Here is a 22,109-nt window from a genome sequence, read left to right as displayed (position 1 = left end):
CTGCTGGGTGTATTGGTGCTACTGGTGGTAATGGATGTGCTGCTGGGTGAGTTGGTGCTACTGGTACTGGATGTGCTGCTGGGTGTGTTGGTGCTACTGGTGGTAATGGATGTGCTGCTGGGTGTATTAGTGCTACTGGTGGTAATGGATGTGCTGCTGGGTGTATTGGTGCTGCTGGTGGTAATGGATGTGGTGCTGTGTGTATTGGTGCTACTGCTGGAAACGGATGTGCTGCTGGGTGTATTGGTGCTGCTGGTGGTAATGGATGTGCTGCTGGGTGTGCTGGTGCTGGTGGTAATGGATGTGCTGCTGGGTGTGTTGGTGCTACTGGTGGTAACGGATGTGCTGCTGGGTGTGCTGGTGCTGCTGGTGGTAATGGATGTGGTGCTGGGTGTATTGGTGCTACTGGTGGTAATGGATGTGCTGCTGGGTGAGTTGGTGCTACTGGTACTGGATGTGGTGCAGGGTGTATTGGTGCTACTGGTGGTAATGGATGTGCTGCTGGGTGTATTGGTGTTACTGGTGGTAACGGATGTGCTGCTGGGTGTGTTGGTGCTGCTGGTGGTAATGGATGTGCTGCTGGGTGTGTTGGTGCTGCTGGTGGTACTGGATGTGCTGCTGGGTGTGCTGGTGCTGGTGGTAATGGATGTGCTGCTGAGTGTATTGGTGCTACTGGTGGTAATGGATGTGCTGCTGGGTGTATTGGTGCTGCTGGTAGTAATGGATGTGGTGCTGGGTGTATTGGTGCTACTGGTGGTAACGGATATGGTGCTCGGTATATTGGTGCTGCTGGTGGTAATGGATGTGCTGCTGGGTGTGTTGGTGCTACTGGTGGTAATGGATGTGCTGCTGGGTGTGTTGGTGCTACTGGTGGTAATGGATGTGCTGCTGGGTATGTTGGTGCTACTGGTGGTAATGGATGTGCTGCTGTGTGTGTTGGAGCTGCTGGTGGTAATGGATGTGCTGCTGGGTGTGTTGGTGCTACTAGTGGTAATGGATGTGCTGCTGGGTGTATTGGTGCTACTGGTGGTAATGGATGTGCTGCTGTGTGTATTGGTGCTGCTGTTGGTAATGGATGTGCTGCTGGGTGTATTGGTGCTACTGGTGGTAGCGGATGTGCTGCTGGGTGTATTGGTGCTGCTGGTGGTAATGAATGTGCTGCTGGGTGTGTTGGTGCTACTGGTGGTAATGGATGTGCTGCTGGGTGTGTTGGTGCTACTGGTGGTAACGGATGTGCTGCTGGGTGTGTTGGTGCTACTGGTGGTAATGGATGTGGTGCTGGGTGTATTGGTGCTGCTGGTAGTAATGGATGTGCTGCTGGCTGTATTGGTGCTACTGGTGGTAACGGATGTGCTGCTGGGTGTGTTGGTGCTGCTGGTGGTAATGGATGTGCTGCTGGGTGTGTTGGTGCTACTGGTGGGAAAAGATGTGCTGCTGGGTATTTTGGTGCTACTGGCGGTAATGGATGTGCTGCTGTGTGTGTTGGTGCTGCTGGTGGTAATGGATGTGCTGCTGGGTGTGCTGGTGCTGCAGGACGTTCCAGTACACTCTGTACTTGTCTCTGGGGATCTTGCTGCCACACCTGTCCCGATTTCTGTGAAAAGAGTGATGATTGACGTTAAAATATTTTTTTTCTTGTTCTGGATTCCAGAATTCACACAATTCTTTGCCTTTTAAATCTATACCTTTTCATTTCATTTTGTTTAACAGGTTTGGATGGCATTATTGCTGACTTCAGATGAACAGACATGTCCCCAAATACCCTCCGATTCCAAACCCAACAAAAGGTAAATTTCCGCCATCTACAATCCGACCCCAACACCCAAGACATTTTTCCATCCCCACCCCTGTCTGCTTTCCGGAGAGCCCACTCTCTCCGTGACTCCCTTGTTCGCTCCACACTGCCCTCCAACCCCACCACACCCGGCACCTTCCCCTGCAACCGCAGGAAATGCTACACTTGCCCCCACACCTCCTCCCTCACCCCTATCCCAGGCCCCAAGATGACATTCCACATTAAGCAGAGGTTCACCTGCACATCTGCCAATGTGGTATACTGCATCCACTGTAGCCGGTGTTGCTTCCTCTACATTGGGGAAACCAAGCGGAGGCTTGGGGACCGCTTTGCAGAACACCTCCGCTCGGTTCGCAATAAACAACTGCACCTCCCAGTCGCAAACCATTTCCACTCCCCCTCCCATTCTTTAGATGACATGTCCATCATTGGCCTCCTGCAGTGCCACAATGATGCCACCCGAAGGTTGCAGGAACAGCAACTCATATTCTGCTTGGGAACCCTGCAGCCCAATGGTATCAATGTGGACTTCACAAGCTTCAAAATCTCCCCTTCCCCCACCGCATCCGAAAACCAGCCCAGTTCGTCCCCTCCCCCCACTGCACCACACAACCAGCCCAGCTCTTCCCCTCCACCCACTGCTTCCCAAAACCAGTCCAACCTGTCTCTGCCTCCCTAACCTGTTCTTCCTCTCACCCATCCCTTCTTCCCACCCCAAGCCGCACCTCCATCTCCTACCTACTAACCTCATCCCACCTCCTTGACCTGTCCGTCTTCCCTGGACTGACCTATCCCCTCCCTGCCTCCCCACCTATACTCTCCTCTCCACCCATCTTCTTGTCTCTCCATCTTCGGTCCGCCTCCCCCTCTCTCCCTATTTATTCCAGAACCCTCACCCCCTCCCCCTCTCTGATGAAGGGTCTCGTCCCAAAACGTCAGCTTTTGTGCTCCTGAGATGGTGCCGGGCCTGCTGTGTTCACCCAGCCTCACATTTTATTATCTTGGATTCTTCAGCATCTGCAGTTCCCGTTATCACTCACTCAAAAAAAATTTACTTCTGCTTCAAAAGCATTCAATGGCCCCACCTACATTGTCTTCCAAAGCACATTTCTTAAGTCTCATAACCCTCTGAGAGAGAATCACTGCTCTAAAAGGAGAACCCCCTAATTTAAATTGTGTCCCCTAGTTCCAGATTCAACCACAAAATGAAACATTCTCTACACATTCACGTTGTCAAGACCATTCAGGATCTTATAAACTTCAATCAAAATCCCCTTCACTCATCCAAACTCCAGCAGAAACAAGTCCAACCTGTCCAATGTTCGCTCATAAGGCACCCTGCTCACTTCAGTCTCAGTCTGGTATATCCCATCTGAAGTGCCTCCAATACATTTACATCCTTCATCAAATAAAAATACTGAAACAACACACAGCATTTAAGATGTGGTTTCATCGATGCCCTATGTAATTGTAGCATAACCTGCTCAGTTTCATGCTCAGATAACAAGCTGGATGAACACAGCAGGCCAGGCAGCATCAGAGGAGCAGGAAAGCTGACGTTTCAGGCCTAGACCCTTCTTCAGAAATGGGGAGGTGAAGGGTATTCTGAAATAAATAGGAAGCGAGGACGAGGCAGATCAAAGATGGATAAAGGAGAAGATAGGTGGAGAGGAAACAGACAGGTCAAAGAGGCAGGGATGCAGCTAGTAAAGATGAATGCAGGTGGGGAGTTAGAGTTGGGTTAGGCTAGTCCAGAGAGGTCAAGGAGGCGGGTTGAGGCTAGTAGGTAGGAGATGGGGGTAGGGCTTGAGGTGGGAGGATGGGGTAGGTGGGAGGAAGGGCAGGTTCAGGAGGCAGGAACAACCTGGGCTGGGTTTGGGATACGGTTGGGGAGGGGAGGTTTTGAAGCTTATGAAGTCCACATTGCTACCATTGGGCTGCAGGGTTCCCAAGTGGAATATAAGTTGCTGTTCCTGCAACCTTCGGGTGGCATCATTGTGGCACTGCAGGAGGCCCAGGATGGACATGTCTTCTAAGGAATGGGAAGGAGTTGAAATGGTTCGCGACTGGGAGGTGCAGTTGTTTAGTGTGAACTGAGTGTAGGTGTTCCACAAAGCAGTCCCCAAGCCTCTGTTTGGTTTCCCCGATGTAGAGGAGGCCACAACAGGAACAGTGGATACAGTATACCACATTAGCAGATGTGCAGGTGAACATCTGTTTGACGTGGAAGGTCTTCTTGGGTCCTGGGATGGGGTTGAGGCAGGAGGTGTAGGGGCAGGTGTAGCACTCCTGTGGTTGCAGGGAAAACTGCCGAGTGTGGTGGGGCTGGAGTAAAGTGTGGACTGTATGTCCATGGTAAAGGTAAAGATGAGGTGTTACTCCAGGGAATTGGACGTTTTGGAGGAGGTGGAGGGCGTGGGTGGCATCATGGATGTAGGTGGGGTGGTGATTTGCTGGGCCAAGGAACGTCCGTGACACCACAAATGCCCTCCACCTCCTTCAAAGCTTCCAATTCCCAGGTCCCCGACACCTCACCTTTATGATGGACATCCAGTCCCTATACACCTGCATTCCCCATGCAGGTGGCCTAAAGGCCCTCCGCTTCTTCCTGTCCCGCAGGGCCGACCAGTCCCCCTCCACTGACACCCTCAGCCGCTTAGCCGAACTTGTCCTCACCCTCAACAACTTCTCCTTCAATTCCTCCCATTTCCTACAGACAAAGTGGGTGGCCATGGGTACCCGCATGGGCCCAAGCTATGCTTGCCTCTTTATAGGTTATGTGGAACAATCCTTCTTCACTGGTCCTAAATCCCACCTCTTCCTCCATTACATCGATGACTATATTGGTGCCGCCTCTTGCTCCCCAGAGAAGCTTGAACAGTTCAACACTTCACCAACACATTCCACCCCAACCTTAAGTTCACCTGGACCATCTCTAATACCTCCCCCTCCTTCCTGGGCCTATCTGTTTCCATCTCTGACAACCACCTGGAAACTGATATCCACTTCTAGCCCACCAGCTCCCACAGCTATCAAGAATACACCTCCTCCCACCCACCATCCTGCAAAAATGACATCCTCTATTCCCAATTCCTTCGCCTCTGGCACATCTGCTCCCAGGATGAGGCATTCCATTCCCAAACATCTCAGGTGTCCTCATTTTTCAAGGACCACAACTTCTCCCACTCGGTGGCCGAGATGCCCTCGACCACGTCTCCCGCATTTCCTGCAAATCATCTCTCACACCCTCCTCCCTGCAATAACAACCAAAGCAGGATCCCCCTCATCCTCACATACCACACCACCAACCTGCAGATCCAACGCATCATCCTCTGATATTTCCGCCATCTACAATCCGAACCCAGAACCAAAGATATTTTTCCCTCCCCACCCTTATCTGCTTTCCAGAGGGACCACTCTCTCTATGACTCCCTTGTCCACTCGACACTTCCCTCCAGCCCCACCACACTCGGCACCTTTCTCTGTAACCACAGGAGTGCTACACCTGCCCCTATACCTCTTCCCTCACCCCCATCCCAGGCCCCAAGAAGAACTTCCATGTCAAGCAGATGTTCACCAGCACATCTGCTAATGTGGTATACTGTATCCGCTGTACCCGGTGTGGCCTCCTCTACAATCGGGGAAACCAAGCGGAGGCTTGGGGACCGCTTTGCGGAACACCTGTGCTCGGTTCGCACTAAACAACTGCACCTCCCAGTCGCGAACCATTTCAACCCCCCCTCCCATTCCTTCGACGACATGTGCATCCTGGGCCTCCTGCAGTGCCACAACAATGCCACACGAAGGTCGCAGGAACAGCACCACATATTTCGCTTGGGAACCCTGCAGCCCAATGGTATCAATGTGGGCTTCACAAGCTTCAAATCCTCCCCTCCCCCAACCGTATCCTAAAACAAGCTCAGCTTGTCCCCGCCTCCCTAACCTGTCCTTCCTCCCACCAATCCCCTCCTCCCACCTCAAGCCCTACCCCCATCTCCTATCTACTAGCCTCATCCCACCTCCTGACCTGTCCTTCCTCCCTGGACTGACCTATCCCCTCCCTAACTCCCCAACTACACTCACCTTTACCAGCTTCATCCTCGCCTCTTTGACCTATCTGTCTCCTCTCCACCTATTCTCTCCTTCACCCATCTTCGATCCACCTCCCCCTCTCTCCCTATTTATGTCAGAACCCCCTTCCCCTCTCCCATTTCTGAAGAAGGGTCTAGGCCCAAAACGTCAGCTTTCTTGCCCCTCTGATGCTTCTTGGCCTGCTGTGTTCATCCAGCTCGACAACTTGTTATCTCAGATGCTCCAGCATCTGCAGTTCCTACTCTCTCCGAAACACTTTTATGCTCATTTCCTCTCATAATTGCAGGCCCCTAGCAGCACGCTGGCACAATGGTTAGCACGGCTGCCTCACAGCACCAGGGACCCAGGTTTGATTCCAGCCTTGGGTGACCGTCCGTATGGAGTTTGTATGTTTTCCCTGTGTCTGTATGTTTTCTCTGGGTGCTCTGGTTTCCTCCAACAGTTCAAAGATATGCAGGTTAGGTGGATTGACCATGGTAAATTGCCCTGTAATGTCTAGGGATATACAGACAGGGTATACAGGGTTAGCAATGGGAAAATCCAAGGTGATGCGGTAGCTCCGGGTTTGGATACTGTTTAGAGGGTCGGTGTGGTCTATATGTGTTGAATGTCTGCTTCCACAGTAGGGATTATACAATTCTTAATCACTTGCTTGACTCGCATCCCAACTTTTCTTGACTTGTGTATTAGAGTCCCTGGATTCCTCTGCTCCTTGGAATTCTGCACTCGTTCGCCAAACAGAGCAATCTTTAGCCAGAAGTGCCAAATGGATGATTTATTCCAGCCTCCTCCAGTGGTCTGCAGCATTATAGATATCAGTCGCTAGCCAATTGAATTCACTCCATGTGATATCAAGAAACAGTTGGAGGCTGTGGATACTGCAAAGGCTCTGGGCTCTGACAACATTCTGGCAATAGTACTTGTGCTCCAGAACTTGCTGCTCGTCATGCTCTTCCAGGACAGTTACAATACTGGCACCTACCCAACAATGTGGAAATTTTCTCAGGTAAATCCTGGACATAAAATGCAGCATAAATCCAACCCACTGAATTACTGCCCCAAATTCTACTTCAGATCATTTGTAAAGTGATGGAAGGTGTCAACAACAGTGCTATCAAGCAGCACCTGCTCAGTAATAACATGCTCAGTGATGCCCAGTTTAGGTTCCGCCAGGGTCACTCAGCTCCTGATCTCATTACAGCCCTGGTTCAACCATGGTCAAAAGAGCTGAAGTCCAGGTGAGGTGAGAGTGACAGCCTTTAATATCAAAGAGCCTGAGCAAAACTGGAATTAATGTGTATCAGGGGCAAACTCCATTGACTAGAGTCATACCTGGCACAAAGAAAGATGCTTGTGGTTGTTGGAGGTCAGTCATCTCAGCTCCAGGGCATCTCTGCAGGTGTTCCTCAGGGTAGCCTGAGGCCCAACCATTTCTACTTTCATCAGTGAGCTCCCATATATCCACAGCATATGTTCTTCCTTCAAAGAGTTCCAATACATATGGGTAAATATGATTTCCCTTTCACAAAACTTTGTGGAGTCTTTCTAATTATCTTGAGGCTTACCAAGTGTGCACTTGTGGCTTCCTTAATGATAGATTTTAAAAGCTTCCCCACGAAGACATCAAGCTAACTGGCCTACAGTTTCCTGTTTTCTGCCTCTTTTCTTTCCTGGAATAGACAGATTAAATTTGCAATTTTTCAGTCTGATTGAATCTTGCTAGAATCAACAAAATTTGGAAATTTGTCACCTTATTCATACCTCTAACATTTCATTAATCACCTTCTTTAAGACCTGGGGATGAAGTTATAATCATGGCACAACAACTTGCAAATCCAGCAGTTTGGTCAGAAATGCTTTCCTCATGATTATAGTTTTGTCTTCATAAGAACATAAGCACTTGGAACAGGAGTAGGCTATCTGGCCCCTCGAGCCTTCTCTGCCATTTAATAAGATCACGGCTGATCTTTTTGAGACTCAGCTCCACTTACCCACCCACTCACCATAACCCTTAATTCCTTTACTGTTCAAAAATTTATCTAGCCTTGCCTTAAAAGCATTCAGTGAAGTAGCTTCAACCGCTTCACTGGCAGGGAATTCCATAGATTCACAACCCTTTGGGTAAAGAAGTTCCTCCTGACCTCAGTCCCACATCTGCTTCCCTTTATTTTGAGGCGATGCCCTCTAGTCCTAGTTTCACCTGCTAGCGGAAACAACTTCCCCGCCTCCACCTTATCTATTCCCTTCATATTTTATATGTTTCTATAAGATCTTCCCTCATTCTTCTGAATTCCAGTGAATATAATTCCAGTCTATTCAGTCTCTCCTCATAATTGAATGCTGTCAACTCTTGAATCAACTGAGTGAATCACCTCTGCAGCCCCTCCAGTGCTAGTATATCTCTTGTCAAGTAAGGAGACCAAAACTGCACACAGTACTCCATGTGTAGCCTCACCAGGACCCTATACTGCTGCAGCATAGCCTCCTCGTTTTTAAACTGCATCCCTCCAGCAAAGCGATTCATGCACAAGGATACCCAAGTCCCTCTGCACAGCAGCATGCTACAATTTTTTACCATTTAAAACATAGTCCATTTTCCTGTTATTCCTACCAAAATGGATGACCTTACACTGATCAACATTGTATGCCATCTGCCAGACCTTTGCCCGTTCACTTAGACTATCTATATCCCCCTGCAGACTTTCAGTGTCTTCTGTACACTTTGATCTTCCGCTCACCTTAGTGTCATCTGTAAATTTTGACACACCACACTTAGTCCCCAACTCCAAATCATCTATGTAAGTTGTGAACAATTGTGGTCCCAACACTGATCTCTGAGGCACACCACTAGCCAGTGACCGCCAGCCAGAAAAACATCCATTTACCCCCACTCTTTGCTTTTGACTGGTCAACCAATCCTCCATCCATGCCAATACATTACCTGTAATACTGTGCAACTTTATTTTATGTAGCAGCCTTTGGTACGGCACCTTGTCAAATGCCTTTTGGAAATCCAGATGCACCATATCCACAGGTTCCCCATTGTCCACCATGCAAGTTATGTCCTCAAAGAATTCCATCAAATTAGTTAAACATGACCCCTTCATGAACCCATGCTGGGTGTTGTCAATGGGACAATTTATATTCAGATGTCTTGCTATTTCTTCCTTAATGATAGATTCAAGCATTTTCCCCACTACCGAAGTTAAGCTAACTGGCCTATAGTTACTTGCTTTTTGTTTACTTCCTTTTTAAAACAGTGATGTCACATTGGCTCTTTTCCAATCTGCAGGAACTACCCCAGAGACCAGTGAATTTTGGTAAATAATTACTAGTGCATTTGCTATTTCCGCCATCACCTTTTTTAGTACCCCGGGATGAATCTCAAAGAACAAAGAACAAAGAAAATTACAGCACAGGTACAGGCCCTTTGGCCCCCCAAGCCTGCGCCAGTCAAGATCCTCTGTCTAACCTGTCATCTATTTTCTAACAGTCTGTGTCCATTTGCTCCCTGCCCATCCATGTACCTGTCCAAATATATCTTAAAAGACGCTAACGTGCCTGCGTCTACCACCTCCGCTGGCAACGCGTTCCAGGCACCCACCACCCTCTGTGTAAAGAACTTTTCACGCATATCTCCCTTAAACTTTCCTCCTCTCACTTTGAACTCATGACCCCTAGTAATTGAGTCCCCCACTCTGTGAAAAATCTTTTTGCTATCCACCCTGTCTATACCCCTCATGATTTTGTAGACCTCAATCAGGTCCCCCTTCAATCTCCGTCTTTCTAATGAAAATAATTCTAATCTACTCAACCTCTCTTCATAGCTAGCACCCTCCATACCAGGCAACATCCTGGTGAACCTCCTCTGCACCCTCTCCAAAGCATTTTGGAGAGCTCTCCAAGCTCCTTTTGGTAATGTGGCAACCAGAACGGTACACAGTACTCCAAAGGTGGCCGAACCAAAGTTCTATACAACTGCAACATGACCTGCCAACTCTTATCCTCAATACCCTGTCCAACGAAGGAAAGCATGCCATATGCCTTCTTGACCACCCTATTGACCTACATTGTCATCTTCAGGGAACAATGGACCTGAACACCCAGATCTCTCTGTTCATCAATTTTCCTGGGGACTTTTCCATTTACTGTATAATTCACCCTTGAATTTGATCGTCCAAAATGCATCACCTCGCATTTGCCCAGATTGAACTCCATCTGCCATTTATCTGCCCAACTCTCCAGTCTATCTATATTCTGCTGTAATCTCTGACAGTCCCCCTCACTATCTGCTACTCCACCAATCTTAGTGTCATCTGCAAACTTGCTGATCAGACCACCTACACCTTCCTCCAGATCATTTACATATATCACAAACAGCAGTGGTCCCAGCATAGATCCCTGTGGAACACCACTGGTCACAGGTCTCCAATTTGAGAAACTCCCTTCCACTACTATTCTCTGCCTCCTGTTGCCTAGCCAGCTTTTTTATACATCTAGCTAGCACACCCTGGACCCCATGTGACTTCACTTTCTCCATCAGCCTGCCATGGGGAACCTTATGAAATGCCTTACTGAAGTCCATGTATATGACATCTACAGCCTTTCCCTCATCAATCAACTTTGTCATGTCCTCAAAGAATTCTATTAAGTTGGTAATGCACAAAACCATGTTGCCTATCACTGATAAGCCCATTTTCTTCCAAATGGGAATAGATCCTATCCCTCAGTATCTTCTCCAGTAGCTTCCCTACCACTGACATAGAGTGGTAGGGAACTGTGGAGTAGCAGATAGTGAAGGGGACTGTCAGAGCCAGGAGACTTGTCTACCTTTAGCCCCATTAGCTTCCCCAGCACTGCCTCCTCAGTGATAATGATAATTTCTAGGTCCTCACCTGCTATAACCTTCTTGGCATTAGTTTTTGGCATGTTATTAGTGTCTTCCACTGTGAAGACTGACACGAAATAACTGTTTAGTGTTTCGGCTATTTCCTCATTTCCAGATACTGAATTGGCCTTCTCATCCTTTAAAGGACCAATGTTTACCTTTACCACTCGTTTGCGATATACATATTTGTAGAAACTTTTGCTGCCTGTTTTTATATTCTGTACTAGTTTACCCTCATAATCTATCTTACTTTTCTGTATAACTTTGTTTTGTGGATTTCTGTTGGCCTTTAAAGATTTCCCAGTCTACTAGTTTCCCACTACTCTTTGCTTTTTTGTATGTGTTTTTTTTCAGTCTGATACTTTCCTTTATTTCCTTTGACATCCATGGCTGGCTGTCTCTTTTCCTACAGTTCTTCCTTATCACTGGAATATACTTCTGCTGAGCACTGTGAAAAATCATTTTGAAAGTCCTTCACTGTTCCTCAATTGACCCACCATAAAGTTTTTGCTCCCATTCTACCTTAGCTAACTCCTCCCTCTTTCCTTCACAGTTTCCTTTGTTTAAGCACAGGACATAGGTACTGGATTTAACCTTCTCATGTTCCATCTGTACTTTAAATTCGACCATACTCTGATCGCTCCTTCCGAGAGGATCCCTAACTGTGAGATCATTACACAGGGCTAGATCTAGGATAGCTTGCTCCCTCATAGGGTTCCATTACATATTGTTCAAGGAAATTATTGCGGATGCATTCTATGAACCTCTCCTCAAGGCTGCCATGACCAACCTGGTTTGACCAATCGATATGTAGATTAAAATCCCCCATGATAATTGCGGTACCATTTTTACATGCACTAGCTATTTCTATGTTTATTGCCTGCCCCACCATGATGTCATTATTTGGTGGCTGAGAGACCACACCAATCAGTGATTTTTTCTCCCTGCTATTCCTAATTTTCGCCCAAATGGATTCAACGTTTTGTTCACTAGAACCTATATCATCTCTCACTACCGCCCTGGCATCATCCTTAAAAATCAGAGCAACACCACCTCTCACCTTCCTGTCTGTCCTTCCGAACAGTTTGATACCCCTGGATATTTAATTCCCAGTCGTGACCATCCTGTAACCATGTCTCTGTAATGGCCACTGAATCATACCCATTTGCCATGATTTGCACCATCAACTCATCCACCTGGTTTTGAATGGTCCGAGCATTCAGATAAAGTGCCCTTATGCCAGTTTTTGCGCCTTCTTTTTGGATCCTATGACCTCCATTGCAAGCAGTTCTTGAGTTCTCCTTCCCTGTAATTTTTTCCTAATTTTCAATGGAGTTTCTCTTCACCTGCTAACCTGCTGCTTTTCCTTACATTAATTGTTATTCTCCCTCTATGCTTACTTCTCCCTTCACCCCTACTTAATAGCTTAAACTTCTATTAACCACCCTATTTACCCTTTTCACCAGAACATTGGACCCGGCCCTGTTCAGGCAGAGTCCATTCCAGCGGTATGGATCCTTCCTGTCCAGAACTGATGCCAGGGCCCCAAGAAAAAGAAACCCTCTTTCCCACACCACTCTTTTAGCCACATCCGATCCTCACCTCCCTACGCCAATTTGCACGTGGCTCAGGCAGCAATCCAGAAATTATGACCCTTGAAGACCTTTTTTTTAATTTTTATTCCTACCTTTTCATAATTCCAAAACAGGTCTTTTTTCCTAGTCCTGCCTATGTTGTTGGTACCTGTGTGGATCGCAACAACTGGATCCTCCGTCTCCCTCTCTAGTATTATCTCAAGTCGGTCAGAGATGTCTCGCACCCTGGGACTGGGCAGGCGACACACCATGCAGGATTTTCTATCCTGCTCACAAAGGATACTGTCTATCCCCCTGATGATGGAATCCCTGACAACTACAATCTGTGTTTTTGCTCCGCCCTCTTGAATGGCCTCCTGGACCATGGTGCCATGGTCAGTTGATTCATCCTTCCTGCAGCCCTGCTCCTCATCCATGCAGGGAATAAATACCGCATACATGTGGGACAATGCCAAGGGCTGCTTCCTCTAATTTACATCTACTAAATATACTGTAGGATTTTTAAATGTATCCTGTATATTGAGGAGAGAAGCAAAATATTTATTGAATACAAACACCATATCTTTGACGTTTTAGCGAAGACCAGCTACTTTTAAGACGAGAGACCCCATACCCACAATGTGGAGGACAAATGAGATCTACAAAATACCGTACTGCAACTGTGAGATGCAATACATAGGGACAGACGGGCAGGAAACTCACCACTAGGATTCGCAAACTCCAACTTGTAGCAAAATGACAGGGTCAATTATCCCCCGTTTCTATGCACTCTGACGAGGACAAACAAAGCAAAGACAAGCACCCCTTGAGAATTCTTGGAAGCCTGGTTTTCAACCACTGGTACCATAAACAAACATACTGACACCAGCTAGAAACTCATGTCCATTTCAAGCCCACTGACTCCCACAGCTACCTAGAATACACCTCCTCCCACCCACCCTCCTGTAAAAATTCCATCCCCTATTCACAATTCCTCCGCCTCCGCCACATATGCTCCCAGGATGAGGCATTCCACTCCCGCACATCCCAGATGTCCACGTTCTTCAAGGACCGCAACTTTCCCCCTGCAGTGGTCGAGAACACCCTTGACCGCATCTCCCGCATTTCCCGCAACACATCCCTCACACCCCGCCCCCAGAGGATCCCCCTCGTTCTCACATAACACCCCACCAACCTCCGGATACAAAACATCATCCTCCGACACTTCCGCCATCTACAATCTGACCCCACCACCCAAGCCATTTTTCCATCCCCACCCTTGTCTGCCTTCCGGAGACACCACTCTCTCCGTGACTGCCTTGTCCGCTCCACGCTGCCCTCCAACCCCACAACACCCGCCACCTTCCCCTGCAACCGCAGGAAGTGCTACACTTGCCCCCACACCTCCTCCCTCACCCCTATCCCAGGCCCCAAGATGACCTTCCATACCAAGCAGATGTTCACCTGCACATCCGCCAATGTGGTATATTGTATCCATCGTACCTGGTGTGGCTTCCTCTACATTGGGGAAACCAAGCGGAGGCTTGGGGAGGCTTTGCAGAACACCTCCACTCGGTTCGCAACAAACAACTGCACCTCCCAGTCGCGAACCATTTTATCTCCCCCTCCCATTCCTCAGACGACATGTCCATCATGGGCCTCCTGCAGTGCCACAATGATGCCACCCGAAGGTTGCAGGAACAGCATCTCATATTCCACTTGGGAACCCTGCAGCCCAATGGTATCAATGTGGACTTCACAAGCTTCAAATTCTCCCCTTCCCCCACCGCATCCCAAAACCAGCCCAGTTCTTCCCCTCCCCCCACTGCATCACACAACCAGCCCAGCTCATCCCCTCCCCCCACTGCGTCCCAAAACCAGCCCAGCCTGTCTCTGCCTCCCTAACCTGTTCTTCCTCTCACCCATCCCTTCCTCCCACCTGAAGCTGCGCCTCCATTTCCTACCTACCACCTCATCCCGCCTCCTTGACCTGTCCGTCTTCCGTGGACTGACCTATCCCCTCTGTACCCCCTCACCTATACTGTCCTCTCTACCTATCTTCTTTTCTCTCCATCTTCGGTCTGCCTCCCCCTCTCTCCCTGTTTATTCCAGTTCCGTCTCCTTATTCCCCGCTCTGATGAAGGGTCTAGGCCCGAAACGTCAGCTTTTGTGCTCCTGAGATGCTGCTTGGCCTGCTGTGTTCGTCCAGCTCCACACTTTGTTATCTTGGATTCTCCAGCATCTGCAGTTCCCATTAACACTGAAATAGAACCCATCGACATACCATTACGGAGCAAAACCAGAACTGCCCACCATAACAGACTGGACCATATAAATTCAAAACAGAACAGAACAACAGTGCTTCAACAGAGGCTAGACAGCACTGAAGATGTCACCTGGAAAGGAGACAAAATGTTTGCACAAAAACCAGTCAGCTCAGTGAACCAACCAACAACTCCAACCAACATATCTTTATCATTAGTACTCCATCCATCTTCAGACAGACATACTGGGTGGCTCATCCATTGTGGCCTCCACTTGACGGGCCCTGCTTCATTGATGCCAATCTTCAACCAATTTGTATCATTTCACATAATATGAAGCGACAGTGAGAGGTACTGGATGCTGCCATTGTTCTGGGCCCTGAGAGAGTTGGCCACACCCTTCTGGCTTTGAACTAGGCACCAGAAAGGACAACGACAAACTCGCCCTTCTCAATGCTGCAATGCCCTCCCTAACCACATCTCTCGCCAAGTGCCAAAATTAGGGAAGATGTTGCACAGCCTAATCAAGCAATAGCCTGACAAAGTCATTTTCACAGAATCATGCCTTACTGACAGAATATCCCAGAAAACACCCCTCATCATCTCTCAGTACATTCTGCCCCATAAGAAGGACAGACCCAGTTGGGGTGGCAGCTTGGAGTTATACAGTCAGGAAGCAGCTGCTTTGGGAGTCATTCTGTCATAAAGATATACAGCACAGAAATAATCTCTTCAGTCAAATTGGTCCATCCTGGCTAGATATCCAATGTAAAACTAGTTCCACTTGCTTGCATTTGCCACATATCCCTCTAAACCTTTCTATTCACATCTCCAGCCAAATGCCTTTTAAATGTTGTAATCATATCAGCCTCCACCACTTCCTCTGGCAGCTCATTCCATACACGCACCACCCTCTGTGTGAAAACATTGCCGTTTAGGTGCCTTTTAAATCCTTCCCCTCTCATCTTAACCTATGCCCTCTAGTTTTAACTCCACTACCCCAGGGAAAAGACCTTGTCTATTTATCCTATTCCTGCCCCTTAGGATTTTATAAATCTCTATGAAGCCACCCTTCAGCCTCCGAGGCTCCAGGGAAAACAGCCCCAGTCTGATCAGCCTCTCCTCGTAGCTCAAAATCTCCAAACCAGGCAACATCTTCCTAAATCTTTTCTGAACCCTTTCAAGTTTCACAACAGTCTTCCTGTAGGAGGGAGAACAGAATTGCATGCATTGCTCCAAAAATGGCTGAACGAATGGTCCTGTACATCCACAACATGACCTCCCAACTCCAATATTCAATGTATAGACGAATAAAAGCAAGCATACCAAAAACTTTCTTCACTGTCCTATCTACTTCCGTCTCCACTTTCAAGGAATTCAAACCTGCACTCCAAGGTCTCTTTGTTCAACAACACTCCCCAGGACGTTACCATTAAGTCCTCCCCGATCCGCATTTCCAAAATGCAACACCTCCCATTTATTAGTTGCCTGGATGAGTACTACTCCAGCAAAACTCAAGAAGCTTGATACTATCCAGGACAAAGCAGCCCACTTTATTTGGACCACATCCACAAACATTCATTCCCTCCACCAACAATGCTCAGCAACAACAATGTGCGCTGAAATTTAGAAGGTGCACTGAAAAAATATCACCAATGCTCCTTGGACAAGACCTTTCAAACTCATATCCACCACCATCTAAAAGGACAAGGGTAGCAGATGTATGGGAACACGCATCCCTGCAAGCTCCCCTCAAAAATACTCAACATCCTGACATGGAAATATATCATTCATTCAGAATGCTGGAAGTTGCAAGGGAAACACATGGGATTTTATGGAGTGCATAAGAATGAGTCTGCTAAAGGACCTCAAAAGAAAAAGGCCATTGTTATATACCAGAACAGACTCCCTCAAGCTATTCAGAAGATTATCTCGACTCTATTTTTTTCTTATTTTAAAAGTAAATCTAAGGGTTGCTTTCCAGATGCAATCCGATTGGTCAAACTACCGATTTAAAGCAAAATACACCTTATCCATCCACTACAGCTAATATACAACCAAAGAAAGAAGGAATAACTTAACTCTATTGAAAAACTTAATAGAACAACAGATACAGTAACTATTACTAGTCAATTGGGGCTGCACAGTGGCTCAGTGGTTAGCACTGCTGCCTCACAGGGCCAGGGACCCGAGTTCGATTCCAGCCTTGGCAGCTGTCTGTGTGGAGTTTGCATGTTCTTCCTGGATCTGTGTGGATTTCCTCCGGGTGGTCCGGTTTCCTCCCACAGTCCAAAGATGTGCAGGTTAGGGTGGATTGGCTGTGCTAAATTGCCCCATAGTGTTCAGGAATGTGTAGTTCAGGTGGATTATAGGGGCATGGGTGGGAAGCTCTGAGGATCGGTTTGGACTCATTGGGCTGCAGGGCCTGTTTCCACACTGTAGGGATTCTATTAAAAAATTGCTCCAATATAGCAATGTCCCATAACCACACCCTTAGCAAGAGGCAAATTTGGAGAACAGATTAGCTCACATGCAGGTTTCCAGTCCCGGAGGAAAGAATATCAAAAGACAATTCTGAGAGAGTATGGTAGCTGGAGATTATATTGCTTTTCCGTTGTACGAAGTCCAATTAGAGTGTGACTTGTTGCCCAGACTAGTGGTAGTCACAGTAGTTAAGAAATTACTCTGGACAGAATTGACTTATCCTCGGAAATGATTTTGTGGAACTGAAAGACACAGCTTCACCAATAATTATGGAAAATCCATTTGAGGCTAAACAGATGGAACAATTACATCAATAGGTTCCAGGTAATTTTTCACTGTGTGTAGTGACCAGAGCAAAAGCTAAACAAAGTTCATTACCAGAGGTCACATTAATATGACAATCAAGTTTTAGAGTAGTCCAAATTCTATTAAAGAATTAGGATAATTCAAACTAAATGTTTGGCTTCCTTTGGAGCATTGATATACAAGGAAGGTCCCGAACGGCTAGAAAGTGGCAACACAAGTGGATAAGGTGGTAAAAAAGGTTTGCTTTCCTTCTTTGGTCAGGGCATTGAGTATGAAATTTGGCAAGTCATGTTGCAGCTGTATACAACTTAAGTTGGGTCACTTTTGGAGTATTGTGGACAGTTCTGGTCACCACACTACAGGAGGGATGTGGAGAGAAAGTAAAAGAGTTTTACCGAGTGTTGCGTGGATTGGAGTGTATTAGCTATAAGGGGAGGTTGGACAAACTTGGATTCTCTTCACCAGAGTGTCAGATGGATATCAGTGGACTCTCAAATCAATGATTAAAACATATTTCCATGAATACCCACAGCATTGGAACAAAAGGATTAGTTTTTTTTTCATTATTTGATGCTAGGGATTCACCAAATAAATCGCTGGGTTTAATCCACTTGCAATGATTTACAGCCATGAAATTAGAGTTCCATTAGAATTGACTGGAGAGAAGTACTTAAAATGGAAGACAAATCTTTGGTGTTGGATTACATGTCCATTTTTCTCGAAAGAATCACAGGACCATAGAGGGTACTGCAAAAGCACGGGCAGGCAAATATTCAATAGCTTGAAGATGCAAATTGGAGGTGAAGTATTTGTATTAAGCTCTGAGGAAAGGTCACCAGGCCCGAAACGTTAACTCTGTTTTCTCCTTCACAGATGATGCCAGACCCGCTGAGTTTTTCCAGCAACTTTGCTTTTGTTCCTAATTTGCAGTATCCACAGTTCTTTCAGTTTTTATTTGTATTATTGCCTTTGTGAGGTGAACCTCTGAAAATAAAATTCAGAGGTCGATACTGTTGCAACATAGGGATAGCAAGCCAGACCAAATCTGACTTGGTAACATTGGATTCACTTGACACCAGCCTATAATCCAATGGGTTTATTTGAAAACATAAGCTTTTGGAGCCTTACTCCTCCTTCAGGTGTTAGTGAGAGAGGAAGTATCAGACACAGAATTTACTAGTACAAGATGAAGGGGCCACACCATTGAGGAGGATGTACTAAACAAATGTAAGATATTGTTAAATCTTTAATCAGCTAGAAGGTTTTAATTGATTAGTATGTATCTGTAAATCCCCAAATTCCTCTCAAGTCACTGTCCTGGGAAACTAAAAGTTTTATCAGCATAAAGAAGAGGTGACATTTTAGGTCGGACAAAGCATGTTAGGTATGAACAAAAGCAAAGTTGCTGGAAAAGCGCAGAGGGTCTGGCAGGATCTGTGAAGGAGAAAACAGAGTTGACGTTTCGGCCCCAGTGACCCTTCCTCAGAACTGCTCAGTTACCACACAGCCTGCCACTACACACCCCCTGTTGTTAGTCACTGACAGTCCCCATTAACAACTACTCACCCTCCCAGACTGATCGTTAGCAACTCCTTTGTCTGTCCAACTGTCTTTCTCTCTCTCTCGGGGCTCTATCCCATCAGTTACTCCCTACACCACCCACCTCCCTATTTTCTGCACATAAACTGACATTTTCCCAGCCAGTATCAGCTCTGAGGAAGGGTCACCGGACCTGAAATGCTAACTCTGTTTTCTCCTTCACAGATGCTGCCAGACCTGCTGAGCTTTTCCAGCAACTTTGTTTTTGTTCTTGATTAACAGCATCCTCAGTTCTTCTGGTTTTTATGTTTGGTATGAAGCCTTGTTTAGAATCTGTTTGTGTTTTGGTTTGGAGTCAGACTGGTGTTATTTCTAAAGTAGGAACTGATAAGATGCCACATTGACTGACTGTTTATACATTATGGCGCTTTTTGAACAAAATAGAATATATCTGCAAATAGATATTCACCCCATTATTATTGCGTGTCTGTGTGTGTGTGTGTGTGTGTGTGTGTGTGTGTTTAGAAATAAAATCAGTCTGACTCCAAACATATACATGCTAATCATTTAAAACCTCTAACTGATTAAAGATTTAACAGCATCTTAGGTTTGTTCAGTACGTCCTCATCAGTGGTGTGACCCTTTGATCTTCTACTTATAAAATCTGTTACTGCCTGCTAAGTGTGTAGCACAGTGGCTCAGTGGTTACCACTGCAGCCTCACAGCGCCAGGGACCCAGATTCAATTCCAGCCTCAGGTCTGTGTGCAGTTTGCATGTTCTCCCCGTGTCTGCGTGGATTTCCTCTGGGTGCTCTAGTTTCCTCCCACTGTCCAAAGATGTGCAGGCTAAGGTGGATTGGCCATACTAAATTGCCCGTAGTGTTCAGGGGTGTGTGGGTTATATGGGGATGGGTCTGGGTGGGATGCTTCAAGAGGCAGTGTGGACTTGTTGGGCAGAAGGGCCTGTTTCCACACTGTAGGGAATCTAAAAAAAAATCTAATACTGCTTTCACTAACACCTGAAGAAGGAGTAAGGCTGCAAAAGCTTGTGTTTTCAAATAAACCTGTTGGACTATAACCTGATGTCGCGTGATTTCTGAACATGTCATGGCGTGAGGGGAAAAGTTTAACGGAGATATACATAGAAAGTTCTTTAGGCAGAGGGTGGTGGGTGCCAGGAACATGTTGCCAGCAGAGGCAGGCACAACAGCATCATTAACATGTTTCTGAACAGATACATGAATGGGCAGGGAGGAGAGGGATACAGACCGTTGGAAAATAGGCAACGGATTTAGGTAGAGGTTCTGGATCGGCGCAGGCTTAGAGGACTGAAGAGCCTGTTCCTGTGCTGTAATTTTCTTTGTTCTTTGTTCTATGTCCAACCCAGTCCAATACCAGCACCTCCACATCATTGGATTAGAACACAGTAGTATTTAAACATTCGATGACCCTCAAAATTGCCCTATTATCCCAAACCAGACTTTAAGAATAATAGATCCAGACACCAAGTTTATAGATGAAACCAAAATTATCAATATATTATTAATTCTGTATCTTCAGTAAGGCAAAGCTAAACAACAAGGCAATCTAATTAATGTCAATGATTTAAACCCAATCTTCTTCAGTCATGACCATCACTCTCACACACAAACAGACAGCCATTTAAGAAATAAGTTGAACAGAAAATAAAAGTTGTAATTTGCCAGTTCAATAACCATCTCAATGATGGGTACCAGGTCCTTAAGAATCTTTGAACAATTCATTGTATCACTGGGCATCCTGGCTGAAATACAAAACTACCAGTCAATGTAAATAGCTTCCAGCAGGTTCCAAGGAATATTCACTTGTTTCTTATAAACTGGCATTCTTTACTCAGAAAATTCATAGTTCATGTTTTTACATTGGGTTTTTCAAATCTACGAAGGTGATTCCGCCTCAAATGTGTGCTTTGTATGTTGTCTCTATTGAAAACAACAGGCACAATCATTATTTGTCTCATTCCTTCCACCCTGTGTATAGGAACTGGGCACATTCCAGGTTTAATGCAGAGGAAAATTTACCGCAGGGCTTCAGGGAAACACTAATCCAAAATTCACCATGAATATTATCAAGGAATATATATTGTACTGAGACTCACCTAAAGTTGTAGCTAAAACCAGGCAGTATAAATACGCAGCAGCTTTTGTGTTGTACATTGTATTTCTCCTTTTTAAAATCTCATTCAAAACAAGCCTTGGAGGCAGCAAAAAGAAATATGAATGAAAATAATTAAAGTTGGAATATCAGATTTTTTTTCAGACGTCTTCAGGTAAAAGTGAACCTAGTTCAAAAGTTAAATCAATCATCCACTGCACGACCGTGAAGAAAGTGTTAGAGGAAGTTAAAGTGCAGGGCTATTACACCTTTCAATAATGACCTTTGTAGCTGTAGATAAGAACAGCAAATTAGACCAAGCCCATATACTCCCCAAGAATGTAGTGTTCCCCACAACAATCTCAGTGAGAAAACAGAACAAACTTTGTTAAGTGAAAGTCTTCCATAGAAAAACCAGTGGTTCTGTTTTCTTTATTTTTCACTCACAGGACATGAGCCCTGTCCCTTACTAAGCCATTTCAGAGGGTAATTGACAATCAACCATATTGCTGAGGGTCTAGATGGCAGATTTCCATCCCCCAAGGACATTAGTGCACCAGATGGATTTTTCTTGACAATTGGTAATAGGTTCATGGTCATTGGTAGATTTTTTTTTGTTTTTAATCAATGACAGGATTTGAACCCAGCTCCCCAGAACATTAGCTGAGCTTCTGAATTCATAGTCTCATGATAATTCCATTAGGCCATCATTTCCTCTTTACTATTGCCTTTAAAAATGTTTCTGGAATGTGGTGTCAAGTACTAAGCTAACACTTTATTTTAGATTTTTATTGTAAACATATATCACGCGTTTGCAATCCATGCCCACAGAACATTAACCTAGGCCTCTGGATTACAAATCCAATGACATTACTGCCACACCACTGCCTACCACGTGTAATGTGTCTTGAGGAAGCAGTTATATTAAGATTGACATTCATAGCACATTGTTTTTCATTACAATATCCTAGCATCTTTGAGAATTTCAAATGATCATTGTGTTTATATCCCTACCAATCTTACACAGCACAATC

General features: G+C 46.0%; 1 protein-coding gene across 1 annotated transcript; it reads right to left on the bottom strand.

Annotated features, from left to right (window-relative positions):
- Window positions 1–210: 210 nt before the first annotated feature.
- On the bottom strand, window positions 211–21,295 carry LOC132207328 (uncharacterized protein DDB_G0271670-like). Its single transcript, XM_059642572.1, has 4 exons — window positions 21,080–21,295; window positions 908–1,594; window positions 339–817; window positions 211–249 (listed from the first exon to the last, which is right to left on the bottom strand). Exons 1-4 carry the CDS (start codon window positions 21,135–21,137, stop codon window positions 211–213), a joined length of 1,263 nt encoding a protein of 420 aa, XP_059498555.1. The 5' UTR covers window positions 21,138–21,295.
- Window positions 21,296–22,109: the final 814 nt, after the last annotated feature.

The sequence above is a fragment of the Stegostoma tigrinum genome, chromosome 45 (assembly GCF_030684315.1).
Source record: "Stegostoma tigrinum isolate sSteTig4 chromosome 45, sSteTig4.hap1, whole genome shotgun sequence".
Lineage (NCBI taxonomy): Eukaryota > Metazoa > Chordata > Chondrichthyes > Orectolobiformes > Stegostomatidae > Stegostoma > Stegostoma tigrinum.
The sequence above is the reverse complement of the archived record's forward strand: the minus strand, read 5'-3'. Positions and strand labels throughout refer to the sequence as shown.